The sequence below is a fragment of the Caloenas nicobarica genome, chromosome 14, assembly GCF_036013445.1.
Source record: "Caloenas nicobarica isolate bCalNic1 chromosome 14, bCalNic1.hap1, whole genome shotgun sequence".
Lineage (NCBI taxonomy): Eukaryota > Metazoa > Chordata > Aves > Columbiformes > Columbidae > Caloenas > Caloenas nicobarica.
Window position 1 is genome coordinate 10275161 of NC_088258.1, and position 18338 is coordinate 10293498.

At 46.2% G+C, this 18338-nt stretch overlaps 1 protein-coding gene across 1 annotated transcript in view; it reads right to left on the reverse strand.

The window, feature by feature from the left end:
- Positions 1–2896: 2896 nt before the first annotated feature.
- Positions 2897–18338, reverse strand: part of DNAAF8 (dynein axonemal assembly factor 8) — an 88846-nt gene continuing 73404 nt past the window's right edge. Inside the window, exons 26-32 of the mRNA XM_065645053.1 lie at positions 17505–17700; positions 15178–15272; positions 13965–14085; positions 11851–12068; positions 10167–10252; positions 6094–6163; positions 2897–2974 (exon numbers count right to left, since the gene is read on the reverse strand). Coding sequence (XP_065501125.1) covers positions 2897–2974; positions 6094–6163; positions 10167–10252; positions 11851–12068; positions 13965–14085; positions 15178–15272; positions 17505–17700 — 864 coding nt within the window. The remainder of the gene's footprint in view (positions 2975–6093; positions 6164–10166; positions 10253–11850; positions 12069–13964; positions 14086–15177; positions 15273–17504; positions 17701–18338) is intronic.

Consider the following 18338-nt stretch of genomic DNA (forward strand, 5'->3'; position numbering starts at 1 on the left):
GGCAGTGGGTGCTGCGCTCCCACCTTTCTTATCACAGGACCCCAAGGAGTTAACACAAAATGCCACCTACTGTATTTTATCTCTCCTCCATTGAGGCAGCTCTGACACTGGCAACAGAACAATGCTAAATTCTGATTAGCTCTGGTTTTCCAGCAAGAGGGGAGGCACAAGAGGGTGGGGAATTAATACTATTCTGCATAATTTTTAATCTAAATTCCATTTCTTTTCTTTTCTTTCTCTAGGAAGCAAACAATCTAGGGGGTTTTGTACTCAATTTCTTGCTTTCATAATCTAAATGAATTGTTTGCAAGTAGGAGCCAGCTGCAAAGCTGGCAATCTCCGATCAAATCTGCCTTTCTCCTAGTTCTAGCAATCATTAATTTGCTCCTCAACTCTGATTAGCTAATCCTGGCTGCCTTGTGGCAGTTTGCAGGGAAAAACAGCGTGTGAGCTGTAGCTCCATGTGACAGAGCCGGAGCTGGCAGCAGGGTGACGGGATGGATTTCTGCAGGGTCCGTGGTCCTCCTGGTTGTCAGCTCTCCGGAGAGGAGCGGGGCGCTCTGGGAGGAAAGGCTGGCAAGGTTATTTATGGAATCCTGGCATTTTAGAAATATCAAAGGATGATGCTTTCCCCTGCTCTGTGCAAGGTGTGCTAGTTCGTTACGCTGAGACTAATTAGCTGGGCTTTAGAATAAGAATCGAAGACACCGCAGCAGCCTCTCGCTCAAAAATATCTGGGTGCTGCCCCATTTTTACGATGTTGCTTGCATGCCCGGGGGATGCGGCAGAGCCGTTACCTCTGTTTTGTAGATGGGAAACTGAGGCCCAGGTCTTTGTGTGATGGTGGGTGGTGGCTCCCAAAGGCCAAGCCTCAGCAGCAGGGCTGTTTGGAAGGGCATGTGGTACGAGGTGCCTTTTGTGCCAGGCCCTGGTTTATTACACGTCAAAATAAAGTCACGGTCTCAACTCCTGCTGCGAAGCTCAGGGAGCTCCTGCCTGCTGGGAAGCCTGGACGGGGCCAGGCGTGTCTGAACGGGGTGCTACCTCCTCAAGCTGACTGCTGCCAGTCACCAGAGCATCACCTCCTGCTGTCCAGCTCCCCGTGATCCCATTTTTCACAGGTCTGAGAACCCAGGCGAGTTGGACACAGAGCTGGTGGCCCATGCGCCACTCTGCTGTCTGGGTGCAGGGCTGCTGCTGGCCCTGCATGCCCTTTTTGTGTGCATTGCTCTGTGCTGTCTTACAGCTGCTATCTGGCTGCATTTTATTCCAACCGGCTCCTTTTTCAGATTAAATTCCCTGAGTGCTGGGGGCTGATCCTTTTAATTTTCATTTGTTTCAAAGCCATACACAGCTTACAAGCATGACAGCAATGTGCCTGGAGTGCAGGAAATGGCCTACTTAGCTGCAGGAGCAGAGCTGGGTTTTCCGTCACGCTGACTCCTGAGACCCCGTCCTCCCCGGGGACAGGGGCAGCCGCCTGCTTCCCTCACGGGTGCACGGTTCTGAAGCTTCTCTTCAGGAGATGTTCAGTCCCACCATAAAGCCCAAACAGCCTGTCCAGGCGAAATGGTGCAGGGGAGCAGAAGTCTGGAAGATATTTCCAAGTTCTGACACCAAACTGCCGTGTGAGGTCAGGGCAGGTCCCCTGTCCATGTCCCTTGCTCACCCAGCTGACCATGACAATCTCTTGTTGCTGTTTCAAGGCAGCCTAGAGAGGGGGAAAGACCAAGGCAGGACTATGACCAGCTGAGGAAGCAGAGCTTGCAGGGCCAGACCTCTAACAGCTTTTGGACTTACTGGACACTTTCAGCCCAGTCTGAAAGAGGACAGAGATCTGAGAGGTGCTGCACTCTCACAGTTTGTGTGGGTGAACAGCCAGGGAGAAGGACTCATACTAGCCTCTCACAGAGGGAAGGACTGTACACAGAAGGGTTTGCTGTGCCAGCAGCACCCAGAGGTGGGCTGGCCAGCCAGCTGCACGCTGCTCTGCCTGAACACCATTTGGAGAACGTACAGAGACTATTCTTGACACATCCGTGACGTCCGAAACTGGATGCACGCACATGTCTAAGGCTTTGCCTTAGCAGGGCAGACAGGAACATGACGCCTCTGGGGCTGAGAAGTCTTCCCTGAAGGAGCTGAATTTGCCCACTGAGTCCTAGGAAGACTTTCGTATCAACGCCAGTGTACTTGCTGGAAGGCTCATAGAAGGTACTCCGCTGAGGAAGACCAGCGCTGCTGGGATCAGCAGCTGCTAGAGAAGGAGAACAAGAGGCAGGTTGTGTGCCTGTGAGCTGGGACTGGGCACAGACAGCTGGTAAAAGGGCTGCCAGAGCAGAGGCAAGTGAACGTTAAGCTGTCCAGCTTCTAGTCTCATTCAATGGCTCTCCCTGGTGTACTGAGCTCTTCAGGGATCCAACCTTCCCTTAGACTGTTTCAATCTTATTTATGTGGTTTTGTCTTCGGTACAAAGAACATACCAGCAGCAGAAAATGGAGTCTCTCCATAATGTCTTTTGGGCCTGGGGAAGATGGAGTGCCCAAACACCTGAGAGAATGACAGCAGCAAATCCCTGTCCTTGTGTTTACTCCCTGAGTTTTTCCCAGCCAGAGGAATGCTCCAACCTTGCTCTGTGAACACAAGCAGATTGTCTCTGAATGCATTCCACTAGAAACCACGGCTACGGTTCAGAAAGATTTGTTCTTGGGCACTGATCCCTCCTCCCACCACTCTCATTTATCTTACTGATGCTAATACCGTACTTCAGACTATATGTTTTAATGCCAAACCAATATTAGCAGTCTTAGAGGCTGAGAGTCCTGTCTGTGTCCATCTGCACAGATACCCGCAGTGACATCCACCCATGGCTGCTTGGGGGCCTTGACCATCTTGGTTAGCAATCCTGGGACTCAATTCGGTGGATACTCTCAGATGTCAGGGAGTCAAAAAGGCAACAGAGCAGCTCTTCAGCCTGGGGAGAAAAGAAGGAAGGGGTTGGGGGAGAGCTGTGATTTCTCTGCATCGCAGAGAAGCTTCTTTTCAGAGGTGGGTTTCTTGTGTGTGCTGCAGGCAGAACAGTGAGGACATTTAACAGGTTGAATTAATCCCAGCACAGAGGTGGCTATGAGTGTCCCACAGCGGGAAGACATCTGCTAGTTGTAACCACTGTTTGGCCCTTCTCAAGATTCACATTTTCAAGGAAATGAAGAAAACCAACAACACACTAAGTGCCAAGTGGGAAATCTAACTCCCTTCCCCGGCTGCTCTGCCTCTGCTTCCCAAACCTCGCTCCCGTGCAGCTCTTTTGGTGTGGGAGGCCAGCTTAGCACCAAGGGCTTCAGGACCAGTCCATAATTCTGACTGCGCTAATGAACGCCATGTTCCCCTAAAGCACCACGCATGCTGTGCTGACACACACACCCCACACAGCCCTTGGGGCCCTCCTGCTGCCACCACTCTGCCTCTCCTCATAGGTTTTTAGGTCTCTTTTATAGGACTCCAGCCCTTCTGCCTACTGCTGAGGGGCTAAGGATCATGCCAGGAGTGGGATAGGATGTGTTTTCCTTGTGTCACTCTGCTCCAGTCCCAGCTTTCAGCTGTCTCTGCAGGGAGGGAGATGCTGGAACAGCCATGGTGGCTGCTGGCAACAGCTTCAGGGCTGCAGGCAGAGTGGAGAGATCAGCACTGCCTGCCCGTGGAGGTTTGACTGCACATCTGTGGGCTCTGACGGAGGAACAGCTGTGCAGAGACTGTGTGCCATCCCCCTGCTCTGACCCGCTAATGGTGGCAGGTCAATGACATACTGCACTGTCACAGGGCGACGGCCACCTCAGCCTCATGGCCTCACCCCAGCCATGGTGCAGAGCTGCACGTGCGAGGAGAAGCTGTCCAGCCACAGGACATCCCAGCCGCGAGGCTGAGCACAGCAGTGCCTGACAGCTCGCTTATCGCTGGAGAGGTTCCAGCCTGGCTACGGACCATGTGCAGGGACACCTGGGGCCTCCTCAAAGAGGCCCTCTGGAAGTTCAACAGCCCCCAATGGTGGCACCAACAAAATGTGACTCTGTCACTTCCAGACGCCAGCTGCTTTGCGTGTGCCCAAGAGAAGCCTGTGTGGGGAGCAGGCATCTGTGGGGCCACTGCCTGAGAATAAGAAACTTCCAAAGCAGGAATTCACCTGCTCCTAAGGCAGATGTTTCCAACGGGGCAGGTGAAGGGCTATAGAAATACTTTCTTTTCTCAGTGACTGCAGAAGCAGGCAAGACAACTAGCCTAGACACAGGTGTCAGCACTGAAATAGTCTGCATTTGGAAAGCCGATTTCTCAGCCTATTGCCTAGTCCCAAATCACATAGGGAGCAAGTATGAAATCCCTTTTCACTTTCGTGGCTCAACTCCACCAGTAAATGCTGCTCAGACCATGAGGATTTGAAATCCACGTTCATTTAACCTGCCTGAACTTTGCCTGATATCATGTTGTTGCTCATTAGCTTTGACCTGGAAATCCTGGCTGACATTTCATACTCATCAGCAAGAGATGTGAGGATCAAACATCATTTCTACAGACATTCTCTGAGGTACAGTCATTCCCTGGTGAGCTTGCTCCTCAGATCTTGCTCTGTGATTTCTAAACCTACCCTGAACTTTGGAGCAAAAGGCCTATTTGAAAATAAGCATTACTTGCTGCTGTGCTTCTTGTAACCCACAATGTGAAGCGCTGCACCCACCACCATCCCAGGACTAGACTCTTTATCTAAGCTCTGAGCTGCTGTGAGCAGTCCCTGCTTCCATCAGCACCACAGGGATTTCATTCAGTGGCCCAGGCTGCAGGGAGAAGGGCTGCGAGCATTATTTGCTTTTTCTCTTATCTCTCACAGAAAGTACTATAAGCCTCTTTCTGATAGGCTGATTCCCCACAGCCGTGAAGCAGAAGGGATTTTATGTCAGCCAGAGATATGTAATGTCCTTTTCAAAGCAAATCAGAAGACAGCCTGGACTTGCTGCCCTGTCACATTACTTGGCAACAGCCTGGCACGCTGGCAGCAGCAAGCGCTGTGCTGTGACAGCCTTGCAGCTATCGCAGAGCCATGCAGACAGACCTTCCCAGGCACTGCAGCGCCTACAGTCCCAGCTACACCCCAGGAGAATTATACTGCGCCTTAGGGAAAGCTACTGAAAACAGCAGCTGTACGACTTCTGGGAAGTTTGGGGTAGTTTTGCCTGTGTTAAAAGCAGGGACACAGACTTCAAAGAGGGCTCTGTGTTAGAAGGCTCAGTCCTTAGGCACTGGGACTGCAGGTAGCAGCTCTGGTGTGGTATGCGAGGTTACAGACAAGTCTCGCTCTCCTGCTGGGTTTTCTTAGGAAGCAAAAGGGATCCAGAGGAAAGGCTTGCCCACTTGCTACCATTTCTCATTCTCTCCAATTCTTTTATACCTCCTGGTACTAACATTTCAGGCTCTACCACCTCTATCTAAATCTCTCATTTGTTTTGTACTAAAATTTGATGGTCACAACCAGAGTTTTAAAGGTATTTATGCATTTTATTCCCATCAGCTGCCCACATGCCTGGAGCTTAGTGTTTCCTTTCTTGGGATGAACTACTGAGAAAATATTCAGCTAGCCCATCCCTGGAATGGCTAATGGCTCAATTTCTCCTCTTCCATTTGGATTTGGGCTTCTGAAACATAACTTCCCAACCACAGGACATGTGCCAGCTTGGCAGGAGGGCTGAATGAACATTTCCTGTCACATATTTTTGACAAGTATCACGGATATCTTACTAAGTGTTGCTTCTTAAAAAGTAACTGACATCTAAAGAAAATATTGAATCTTTATCAAAATCTCAAAATATTTTGATTTAAAATAGTGCCACTGGTGTAATGTGGAAGACAGTTTGACAGGGTTTTTGGTCCCACCTTCCACTATGTGCTGGGCTCTCAGTATAAGCTAAGGCTTGGGGCTGCCATGAGGCACCACCTCTGTCTCATCCAAATTGAATTTTTCTTCTAAAATTCAAACAATTTTGACAAGTTTCATTCATTGCAGGGGCACATAGGACACATATCTGTACCATAAACTTCTCTACTTGCCTGCTTCTCATTTTGGGGATAAAGGAGATGCTGCACAGTGTCCAGGACCGACTGCTTCTGCCAACAGATGCTGAGAGTAAAGAAAAATGGAAGGCAGTGTTATTTTGCCATCTAAGCTGTCAGGAACTGCAGATGACCTAGCTTTGAGGAGGACTATGCTCTGTGCCAGCAGCTCTGGCCATGTGCATCTGTTACTGAACTTCTTTACACAGATAAGTCCTGGGGTTTACAAAGCTTTGTATAAATGGATTTAGATTCTTAAAATATAAGCCTTCAAACAAACAGTAATGACCTGTTGCATAATGGGGGTCTTTAGGGCAGCGGGAAATATGCATAAATGTAGACAGTTAGCTCTGTATAGGAGTCTTTTTCTCAACAAAGATAATGTGTGTGTTTTCCCCAAACCCCAGGACTTTCTAAGCTGCCTTCAGCAGCAGGGGCTGCTTCCCTAGTCCTTGCTTTGCTCTAGTCCACCTCAAGTCACATGAGTTGACCACAAGACATATTCAAGAGAAATTCAAAGGCAAGATACGAATTTCAAAATTGCCTTTTAAACTAACTCTATGATCAGAGTCTTAGGCTTCGAAACTCTCCAGAGGCTCTGGAAACCACTCCCTGCCCCCATATCCAGGTATTGTGCTTGGCAACAATTTTCCCTTCAGTGGTTTTCAACAGCTCCAGGATGTTACACTTCATGTGTTCATTTTTTGATTTCTACACCTCCTTTCCCTCCAGAGCTCCCAGATATGAGCTTGCTATAGGTATAACATCACTTCCTGCTAACAGCAATTAGCACTTGGTATGAATGCTTCATCAGAGAGAATAACATCCAGCTAAGTTCCTTAATGCTTGACTTTTGTTCTGATTGCACTACATTGTCTAAAACTAGGAATGTATAAGGCCTAGTCTACACCCTGATCATCTTCTGCTGCAGCCAGGTTTTCAGTGCTTTAGTCGAACACTCCTTACCGAGTTCAGTACAACGTTAACTAGGTGAGTTCCTGAAGACCATGCACAATATAGTTAGGTCCTATCAACCTTATGGACATATTAAAGTACTTTTTCAAAGCTCAAATAACCATAGAGGAGTAATCACTACTAAATCAGTATCACCCATTAAGGCAGCTAAATCTAGTTTGTCATGCATAAGCAGCAGAGCATGCTTTTTTCTTCTACGAGGTGCTTTGAATCTACTTGTCAATTCTTCCTTCTACCACCCTGCAGCTAGGAAATCTGGCTGTAAAAACAAGTTATGACATGGAAAATTCAAATGCTTTATATTGGAGATCCAGGCAACCGGATGCTGACAGAACAAGAAAGGCAATTCTCGCATCGTTTTTCCTTGTCTGCGGACAGGATTGTGTCGCTTCCTTCTCTGGATTCCCCCCGGTCCCCACTGCTCTTAGGCTGCGCTTCAGCTTCCCCTCACCTTTTCCAAACACTTACTTCACTCTGCTCTATGAGTTGCCCTTGGCACCCTCCCAGATCCCTGCTTTGGCTCCACTCTTTGCAGTCAATCAAGCTCACAGCTTTTGTGCCCCCACCTGCAGAAATTTTCTCCCCTTCTCTGTTCTTCCTGCCCTCTGGTGCAGAAATAATGCCTTCAGAGATGCCAGAGAACAGGCAAAGTGAGTACTGCTGCTGCTGAGCAACAATCACCACACAGTTATAAGGGTCTGGATCTGTCTTTAAGGCAACTGCTCTGCACAGCACATCCTCCAGTGACTGAATGTCTCTCCTGGATATGCCACCGCTAGAGCTGGCTTAGGAAAGCTTTAATAGGCTCTGAACTACAAGCGGTTATACTAGCAGAGCCTGCATTGTTCCTCTCAACACCTGATTCCTCCTTCTTATCACAGCCCATCTCTGACATCATATCCCAGGCTTCCATACAGATGGCAACGTTTCTCCCCACAGCACAAAGCCCAAGTAACGTGGCACAGCTGTGAATCAACTCCCAGAGCTGTAAAATAATCTCTTACACCGCGGTGCTTCAGCAGTGCAGCTGAAATGCAGGCCAGAACTTGTGCAGGTATTGGAATCCTGGGCCGTGGCAGTAAGAGTGAAATAAATACAGTGATTTACTCAGTACAAGAAAGGTCACATGGCTCCTGCTGATGGAGTCATAAGTGTAATTAACCTCAGATGTTATTTTGAAATGTTTATAAACTAGGCAATGAAGATGTCTTAGCATGAAGTGCCCTTATGAGACACTAGTTAAGTCAGGCTGGGTTTTCAAAGATATTTGCAAAGTTGATTTTAAACAGCGTAGCGGCTTGTGATACAATAAGGTCACGAGTTTACTGTTGGCTAAAGCTGATCTACCCGAGCACCGCTGCCTCCCCTCCTCCCCATCCTTGGGCACACCTTGCTGCTCCTTCCTTCCAAAAGCCACATCAACCACGAAGGCAAATATGGTTTTGTAGAGCTGGTTTTAAATGATCACTAGTTCTGGCACCATGGTAAGAGGCAGAGTGGATCCTGCCATTTGGGAGTGCCTCCTAACAGCTAAAATTTACCAACACGTATTTTGCGGTTCAGCAAGAAGTTTATCCTTTGTACAGACAGCCAAGCTGGCACAGACCAGGGTGAGAGACACGGCTGAGACTGGCACAGTCCGCTCTGATTCCTCCTCGCTTCCTTCCCAGCCCTTTGGCTTGCTGGGAATGGCACTGAGAAGCCACCATGAGGTTTGCTCTCGTGGTGCTGCCTTAAGGCTGGCAATCTTAAAACATAACAAGCTAAGCCTACAGAAGAGAAAAGCACTGTGTTGCAGCTGATCTTGTTAGGCAGCACCCACAACTCTGATTAGCAAAAGCCTGGGAAAAATACAGAGGTAAGGGATCCTGTTTGTGCTGCCGGCTTTGCTGACAGCCTCTCTCCCAGACCTCCCTTCAGCAGTGGCCTCTGGGGTTCCTGACAGCTCATTTTTTTCCTGTAAATCACAGAAAGAGTGGAAGAAAACTCCCTAGGAAGGTCTTGGGTAACGTGCTCTTTGCTTCTCCTTAGCACTGTATCTTGCTGGGTGAAAAGTTTGGGATGTGGCTTTCAGTGGTGAGATTTTAAACAAATGAGAGCAACACCTAATTTTTGTTGTTAACTAAAAAACGGTTTTGAAAAGTTATTGATGAAATTTTTTCTTACTGTTCTTCTCAGGTGTGGCCTTGTGACTGAGCACTGTGACATTTCATTGAAGTATGAGAACTCCAAGGTGTTTACCAGCTTGGATGTTCAGATCTGATCCCTTTGATGCTTGTAAACTCCAGCATCCTTGAATTCCTTATTCCTGTTCCACTGACAGTGTCATCTGGAAGTCCTCCAGATGATACAGCCAAAGTCATGACAGCCTTATTGGTGTGGCTGCTGGACTGCTCTATACTGAATGTGTCAGAAAAAAGGCTCTTTTGGCTTCCTTTCCCAGAGGAAACCACGTGTGTGAACTACACATCGCATTGCCAAATACCAGCCCCTGTGCAGCAGAACTTTCCCTCTGGGGGACGGGGGGTTAATTGGCCTGATAATCATTCTATTCCACTAATCAGTCCCTGTAGAGGGGTTCTGTTTGTTTTACTAGGCTTATAAATCCTCTACCCAGCATTTCTGGTGATTTATTTAAGAGGCTGATTTTTTATTTTGCTCTCTGGTGTTTATTTTAAGTATTTTTTTTTCCCGTAGCAAACGTAAAATCTGCTATGATATTTCTCCTAGGAATTTTATTGATTCAGCAGGTCTATTCCCAATGTGAGCCCTCATTTCAAGAGAATTCCCCATATTTGTGGAAACATACCACCATGCCTTACAGACACTCCATGGCCTTAACAACCAACGTAACTGAGTATTTAAGGTCCTGAGTACAGGACACACTACTTTGAAACTGGGGAACACTGAGATGTTGACCCGTTAGCAACAACATAACTTCGGAAGAATGTGTTGCCTTTGAGTGGCACCTGACCTCATGAGAGTCTGAACTGGAAGTGAATTACAGAGAAGAAATTCAGCTGCCCTCCTTCAGACCACAAGCTCCCTAGCAGGGGTTGAGACAAGGCTGGTAAAGCGACATTGTCCTCACTTACCGCTCCAGCAGGGACTCGAAGCAAATGACAGCATTGTCTCGCTGCATTGCTAGCACCAGACACAAACCGTCCATTAAGAGAGAACACTACAAGAGAGGGAAGAAAAGAGCTTTGGTATTGCTGTCCACTTTGATAAGTCTGTAAGCCTCACCGAGGAACTGCTGACAGCACAGATAACTGCTCGTGTGCTGTGTCGGGGGATGAAAGTCACAAAGCAACAGTCTTTCAAATTGAAAGAGTATCATGTCCGAACTGTTAGTTATCCCACTCCTATGGCATACTATTATTCCTGTTCCCTTCTCTCAGGGTGAAAATAAGCAGGTTACTTAGGTGTGTTATTCAGTCACTAAATCTGTTGGAAGCAGGAATACATAGATAAGGGTAAACGTTGAGATATTGTAGCAGAAACACTTATCATTTGAAAGAACCCGTCTCCTTCTGGCAAGGGAAAGCAAATGCTGTAATGTTCACCTTTGGCTCGGCAGTGCCAGACCCTTCTGGAAACAGGCCAGCTCTGCTCAGAGTAATTCCTCTCTGACAGGAGGACGTATTTCCATCGCCAGGAGAGCAGTGCTGCTGCCATGGCTCTCCTTCCCACACGCTGATTTGCTTTGTCCTTCCTAGAGAGCTGCACACATTCCCCGTGTGCAGAGGGATGGCATCCTCGGGGGAACCGCAGGAGAAGAAAGTAGTGCTTACACTAATTGGATGCTAGATGTGATTGCTATTCTATACAGATGTACTTCAGAGGGATGCTGTCAGTTTAAAAAAACCCCACACAACCTGAAAAGATCTTACCTGTTCTTATTACAGGTAACACCTAAGCCTCTTATAACTGAAAGGCTGGCAGCACAAACGTTTGTCTGTATCTTTTCAGAAGGGCTGCCAAGTGTCTCTGACAGCCCTTTGTTGATTCCTACTTCCAGTGTAAGTGGTTTCCCCCCTTGTTTACTCTGTGCTCCTGACAGCACTTCCTTGTTCATTCTACCTTACTGCTTTGCCCTGGGAAGGTTTCTGAGATGCTGGGCTTCTCCACCAAGGGCCAAGAGAAAAACAGCCTGGGCCACGCACTCTGCTGATGTAAAGCAATGGATCTGCTCACTCCAGAAGCACACCTCATGCTTAAGCACCACGAGCACTTGCTCACAACCCATACTGGACTGTGGCTTGAGCTGTCAGCACCAACGAGAAGCGAAATGAAATCTCTGCCCAGGACTCCAGGACACAGCCCCAAAAGTGGAAGGGTTATCTAGCATTATAGAAGAGGATTAACCGAGTGTAATTAGAGAAAGGAAAATAGAAACTGTATTTATCAGGAAAAACAAGACAGGATAAAGCAGCAGAACATACATAATAGCAGCAACTGCTTACTGATAGGTGAATGGAATAAAACATTTAATGGGGATGTGGCATTCACATTAAGGATATGTTCACAGGTACTGATGTCCAGCTCAGGTGTTGGTGTGTTAGTGGAAACATAGGAACACAAGGGTAGGGACTAGCTAGCAAGGCATGTTGCCCACATTACTTACCAGTGGTATCAGAGCTCAGATGCAGTGCTGTGCTAATACCGCTACCAAAGCAAGTCTGCTCAGAGCTAGCCTGGGTATCTCAGCACAGCATAGCATTAAAAGGCTCTTCTTTTGTGTGAAGGAAGCAAAGCAAAACTCCAGCTGTTTCCTACCTTTGCTGCAACACTGCACTTTGCCCTGCTGAGTGTCTCAGAGACGTAGTGAGCTTGTGGTGCGTCTAGGACAGTGAGACGTACTCCAGTCACTGTGAAATCTTTGCCAATAAGCTGATCAAGCAGTTCGACATAGGGTGGGTGCTCTGAACCCCAAAGGATTATCCCAGGCAATATGAGACAAGTGGTTTGGCAGAGGTTATCAAGCAATGGCCGACCTGATGGGAAAAGATCAAAACACAACAGATGCTTCCTTTATATCTACCTCCATCAACTGCTAGTCCTCCAAGTAATTCTTCCCTGCCACAGACAAATGACTGGAAGATCAGAGGCGCTCAGGCATTGTTATATCATTTGGGATGTTCACAGATGCAATTGCTCATCCTGAACTGTCAAACAGCTGTATGCCTGCGTGTGCCTCTCTGGAGATCACAAGACAGCAGTAATGACCCCATTTCAGGAGTCAGACAAGGACAGCTGCTGGCTTGCTACAGGAGATACTATTCCATTTCATTTGTTCCAAGCAAAGAAATCTGTTAATCCAGCTGCTTTCATAATCCAAAATCTAATTCTGATCAGCATACCTAAGACTTAATGTATTTCATATTTTTCTCACGATAAATGTGTCTGTCCATTAGGCAGCAGCTTTGTGATAATTATCTGCTGAAAGGAGAGGTTTCTGTGTGTGCAAGAGCTACCTCTAGTGTTCAAGATGAAACCGCAAAGTGAACGATGTGTCTGGCTTGCTGGAGGCGCTTGCTGTGCCTGGCAGTTCAGAGATCACGTGTACTTGCTTTTCCAGGACAGTAACTCTTTGAAATGCATTTTCTGAGACACAAACACATCAGGGCTGTACACTGGTTTCCTTTTTACTCTGCTTAGACATCTTCAAAGCAAAGAGATCCTCATGCAGTAGGAAACTAGGGGCATATATTTTGAGATTTGCTCCCAACACTGGCCTATACAAAGCTTGCAGAATACTTGTGCTATCTCCCCAACAAGCATTTTATTTTGTTTTGTTTTACTTTAAATTTTCTGCAACCTCTTCTAAAAAAATCAAGAAGTGTGTGAGTCACAGCAGGCCTGTGCTATGGGCCTGGTCCTTTCCCATCGTGCAGCAAGTTGTTGGGTGAAATACTCTGCCTGTCAGCAATAGCAACATAGGATATTTCAGACTAGGAACACCTGCAAGTCTCCTTTCACTTCACTACATTTTCTCAGCTGCTCGCCCTCTTGCTTGCTGGTCACATCAGAACTCAAGCTACAGGAATGAGAACAACCCGGTTCCAAACAAGTCTGCTCCCCTGTGAACACCACAGGGATGTTTAACCAGGTCACTGCTTGTTTGTGAAGGCTTGGGATCAATGCACAATATCCCAACACGGAAGCATCCCCATGTGTTAGCTACATCTCCTGATGCAAATGGTGCTGCAGCACAGCCTGTGGTGTATACATGCCTATCAAGTAAAATCAACAAAAAAGGCCCAGAGAAACCGCCAGCATCCGAGGGAACTGACAGGCTTGCTGAAGCTTTAACTTCAAATCAAAGTCAGACCCACCATAATTGCAGGTCATTTTGAGCTGGCCGCTGTTCAGCACCCAGTGGGAAGTGAATGAGATCTCAGTCCAGTTCCTGAGAGTTAGATGTCCACAAGGACAAAAGCACTCCCCACATAAATTGTTATTTATCTACCTACAGAAGAAACCATCTCACAATCGCTCACCCCTGTGGACTCCTGGCCCCTCCTGTGGCAGGCTTTGAATAGACATGCAAAACACCACGGCCAAGTTGAAATGCATTGTAAAAGTTCGGCAGAGAAACCTGCACTGTTGCTTACACTGGCTGTGCTGACAGTTCCTGTTCTGCTGGTGATAAGGTCAGCACTTCTAAAGAGCCTGATATTTAAACCTACAAAAGCACTGGCAGTAGAAAGGCCTGGCAAGTAAACAGTTAAATGGTGGACTCCACTGGAGCTGTTCTTTGCAGCTCAGAATTGTCTCTCCCTTCTGATAGGACATCAATACCAAATCCTGCTGCCACCAAATGGTTTGGCTTGCTGTCCAATTAATCAATAACAGTCACAATCTATAACAAGAGTTGCGCATTTCCTTACCAAGATTGCATGGTTGCTCAGAGCCCGATAAATTGAGTTGCCCTCCTGTTTCATGTTTTATGATCTTGCGCTGCTGCTTGATTTCCAAACTGACTATGGGGTCACGTTTCAGGTTATAGATCTGCAGTAGGGAAGGGAGGGAGAAAGAATCAAGTCATGTGAACATCATTACCTAATCAGGAAGGATAACACTTCTGAAGTACTGATTCAGTCAAGCTGTGAAGCTTTTGTTGGTGCTGTGTACTTCTGTAATTGCCAGCCTAGAAAACACCTGCTTGTCTAGAGATACAAGAACATTTTGCATGCATTCTTTTTTTGTTGAGACTTAATTCAGTACAGCATCTTGTCATCCTTTTAAAGGTCCTACATCCAGACATCTTTCTAAGGTCTCTGCTCTCATCTTTTCAAGGCAAGAAACTCAAGGACTGCAAGCGTCTGACATTTTTATCTGGTGCCACACTGGTGTGCAGCAGCTCCATTCTGTCTCTGAATGATCTGGCACATCCACACATCCCAGCACAGCCAGGATGCTCTGGACTGAGTTGCAGAGGGAGGGCATCCACATTAGTGAGGCATATTAGAGATGTGGCCGGTTGCTTCCAGTTCCAGAGCTAATGTCCTTGGACTAACTCAGCTGGGTCACCTCTGTGCCACGTGGACATAGCAAGGCTCAAAAATTCCCATTCCTTCGTTGGGCATAATCCAATCATTTCAAAATTATCAGAGTGGAAATGATGTACAAAACTTGTTGAACAGGAAAGACTCATTGTTTCATTTTCACCTTCGGCAAATTACAGTGGTTTGAATCGGAGACCAGCAGCTATATATTGTGAAGGGCCAGATGAGCAGGAGTGGGTGACACTTCTCGGCACTGCCAACAATGCAAGCCGAGAGGCCTCCCAAGTGATGTCAACTCTATCTGGGAACTTTGTTTCTAAAGTATGAGCCCTGAGCCCTCCTGAATTTACAGCACAGGTTACTAAACAAACATATCTGAAAAAGCACTTTTCCACTGAGACTGTCTGGGTCAATACAAAGTTAGCACATTGTGGTAGGAACATCCACAGGAGAAGGAAAACTCAGGAGCTGGTGAAACACAGAAAAAAAAAAAGGCATTATCTAAAGCATAATAGGAAAAAAATCATGCGATAGCAAGGCCAAAGCCATTGCTCTTACACAGCAGGATACTTCTCAGGAAATGGCAGAATCCTACCTCTTCCTCCTCTAGTGTCTGACACTCGGTGCAGCACAGCCCTTCTGGGAAAAACAGCTTCATATCCCGGACAGCTCTTTGATAGGATTTGGAGCCTGAGAGATAAATACAATGAGAAGATTCTCTCAGGCCATGAATTAAACATCCTCTAGACTCACACTCGTCTTTCTGAGAGATTGATGATGTGCAAGTTACTGAAGTAATTGCTTTAAAGGCCAGCTGTTCTGTACAGTAATAGCAAACATTTTAAACCATTATATTTAGAATAGTTCCATTGCCTTCTTGGTATTTTGATTCTGTTCTATTATCACTCAGCTTGTTCTTCATGTAAACAAGACTCCTATTTCCTAACAAGAAAATCATGTTAAGGGGCCTGTGAAACTCTTCAATAACAGCTCCAATCCCCCATTGTTGTTCCTTTGCTTCTGGATCACATCAGGCTGGTCTTACTGAATGGGAAGGAGCTACCAGTTAGTAAAACAAATGTGCTTAGTAACAATAATACAAGTCCCAAATATGCCGAGTACTCTGATTTACAACAGAAATCAGAATTGGTGTGAGACATTGCTGATAGCAGTATATTTTTCTCTTCACCTGCAGTCAAGAAAGGTAAACTGAGACTCAAACAGGCACAGAGGAAATAATGTGAAGATCATGGAAGGAATGGAGAATCATCTGAAGAATTAAAACTAAAAGACCTTGGCTTGTTTGACCCAGCTGAGAAGGAATCTGATTTCTGATAAACACATCAGGGTAGAAAAGGTCAGACAATAAAAAAGAACTACTTAAAATTAAAGTACAGGTACTGGAATGAGAAAAAATTGATACGAACTGTATAGGACCATATTTAAGTTTGAAAATGTAAGATTTCTAGCTATCAGAGCAGCGCGGTTCTGTAACAACCATCCAGTTGGGGTGGAAGCTTATGCAAGTGAATACATGATGTGATCGACTGTGAGAGAATTAACTGAAGTCAATGACTTGAAAGGTCCCTCCAGGCTTAGCATCTGAATATTTCCCTATAAAGCAACAGTTTTATAAAGCACCACTCCGAATGTCTGGAGATTTGTGGGTGAAAAACATTAGAGAAGGAAAAGCTATTTCTATATAACTGGAGTTCAGATAGATTGTCAATGTCCTGGCATAAATCCATACTCCGGGGATACGAACACACAAAATGCAAATATCCTCTGCAATATTACCAGTGTCGCAGGCTACCCATTCAAGGAATCACATCTTACTGCTCTTAGAGCATTCAGCCCTGTTTGAACTTCATAATTTTAGGTATTGTAAAGCCAGAGCCCTTAATGCAGTAGTTTACAATCCTAAAATTGCACAAGTCACCAGTGTATAAGTTGTGCGGCATCCTTTATGTACCTCCATGTCAAATCTTCCTTGTTTAAATCACCGATGCCATTACAGAGGACACAAATGCTCCTGAAGTTGGCAACATTTTACTCTCACTTTGCTCAAAGTACAGGACACTATTCATGGGCAGTGAATCAATGATGCTTAATTCCTTAAGAATTTTTGAATTGCATCCTTCCCTTCTTGGAGCAACAGCCCAGGCCCCCCCCAGCAATACTCTTTGTCCTCCATAGGCTGCTCTCTCCAGCAATACTTCCAATTTTCCCATCCTTCACCCACACTCTGGGTCATCTCCTATCCCACCCACCCACCACACACACTGCAACATTCTGGTTCCTGTCCTGCTGGCGGATGAGCTGGGACTGGTTCGGCACACGGAGGATGCCAACTAGCTGGTGTGCCAGCTGGCAAGAGCCTCTCTGAATGGAAAACAGCCGAGTTCACCTGCTTTCCTCAGTGAGAGGAACTTTTGATCACCTCTTTATAGCCAGACGTGAATGTTTTGAGATGTTACAGGACACTTGGTGTCTTGGAGTCTTTTATCCCTCTGTGAAATCTGGTTGCAGTTGGCCAATGGGTTATGAAGTTATCAGGAGGGGACTCACAAGCGGAGAGAAGACAGATGGGTTCTCGGGGATAATTACAAAATAACCAAACTAAAAGTACAAAATGACCAAGCAGCAAAGAGATCAAAGGAAATCTGTTCTGATGGAAGACAGACCTAGGGATGTTCTGGGAATAAACCTTTTTAAAATATATCTTCTAGGAGAATATTTCATAGCTTGAGACATACTCAGCTCAGCCACCGAGAAAACAATGAAAGCTTTCTAGGGAATAATGGTCTCTACTGCCTGCCCAGGCTAGGTCTGTATTGACAATGGAGGAGGTAACAGTACTTAATATATTTTTTTTCCATTGGCATATCTAAGACTTCAGACATTTCTTTTACAAAAACCTACCATAAAATCCATTTTGGACTGTGCTGATGCCATACTGAGCCCTCCAGAGGAATGGATCTAGTGCTTGGGCTAGTTTAGGATCCTCTGGCCCCAGTAAATCTATCAGCTTCTTCACAGCATTTGGTCTCTGAAGACACAGCACGAGAGCAGTGCCTGAGGTAAGATAGGTACAATGGGCTTCTAAAACAGCAGGATCCTGAAAAGAAATAACAGAGAGGCAACAGGTCAGAACGGGCGGTGTTGGTGAGTGCAGGGTTCATCCCAGCGTTCCTTTGGTTAGACCCATTCCTGTTTGAAGCAAACAGATCTGCCACTACCGTGCTTTTTCTCCTCTTTTCAATATATGTGCAAATCATCACTCAGCCCCCTGTAGGTTTTAATTCTATTTTTAAACCTTTCTAAAAGCACCAGAGTGTGGCAATTCTCTAGATAAAACATTTCCAAAAAAAACATCCCATCGTGCCATTTAAAAATATGAAGATAAAATACTTCAAGGCCTCTTTCAGTTTTCTATCATACAAAACCATTCACTGACTTTGACCCAAATCGTCTCTCACTTGCATCCCTTCTAAACTGTATTTCTAAGAAGTAGGCTATAAACTGAAAATCATTGGCTCAATCCTGATATCCTCCTTTGCATTTAAAAATGAAAAATGATCCATGAGAAAGCCCCCCTGTTCTTAAACTGGTTAGTTATGGAAGGGATGTGATCCACATTGTGATATTTATCAAGCCTCCCACCCCATGGAAACCCAAGGCAAAGGAACCCCTGGGATGTCGGTCCCATTGCGTGACTGCACATGCAAAACATACAGGAAAGTTTCACAGGCTCTC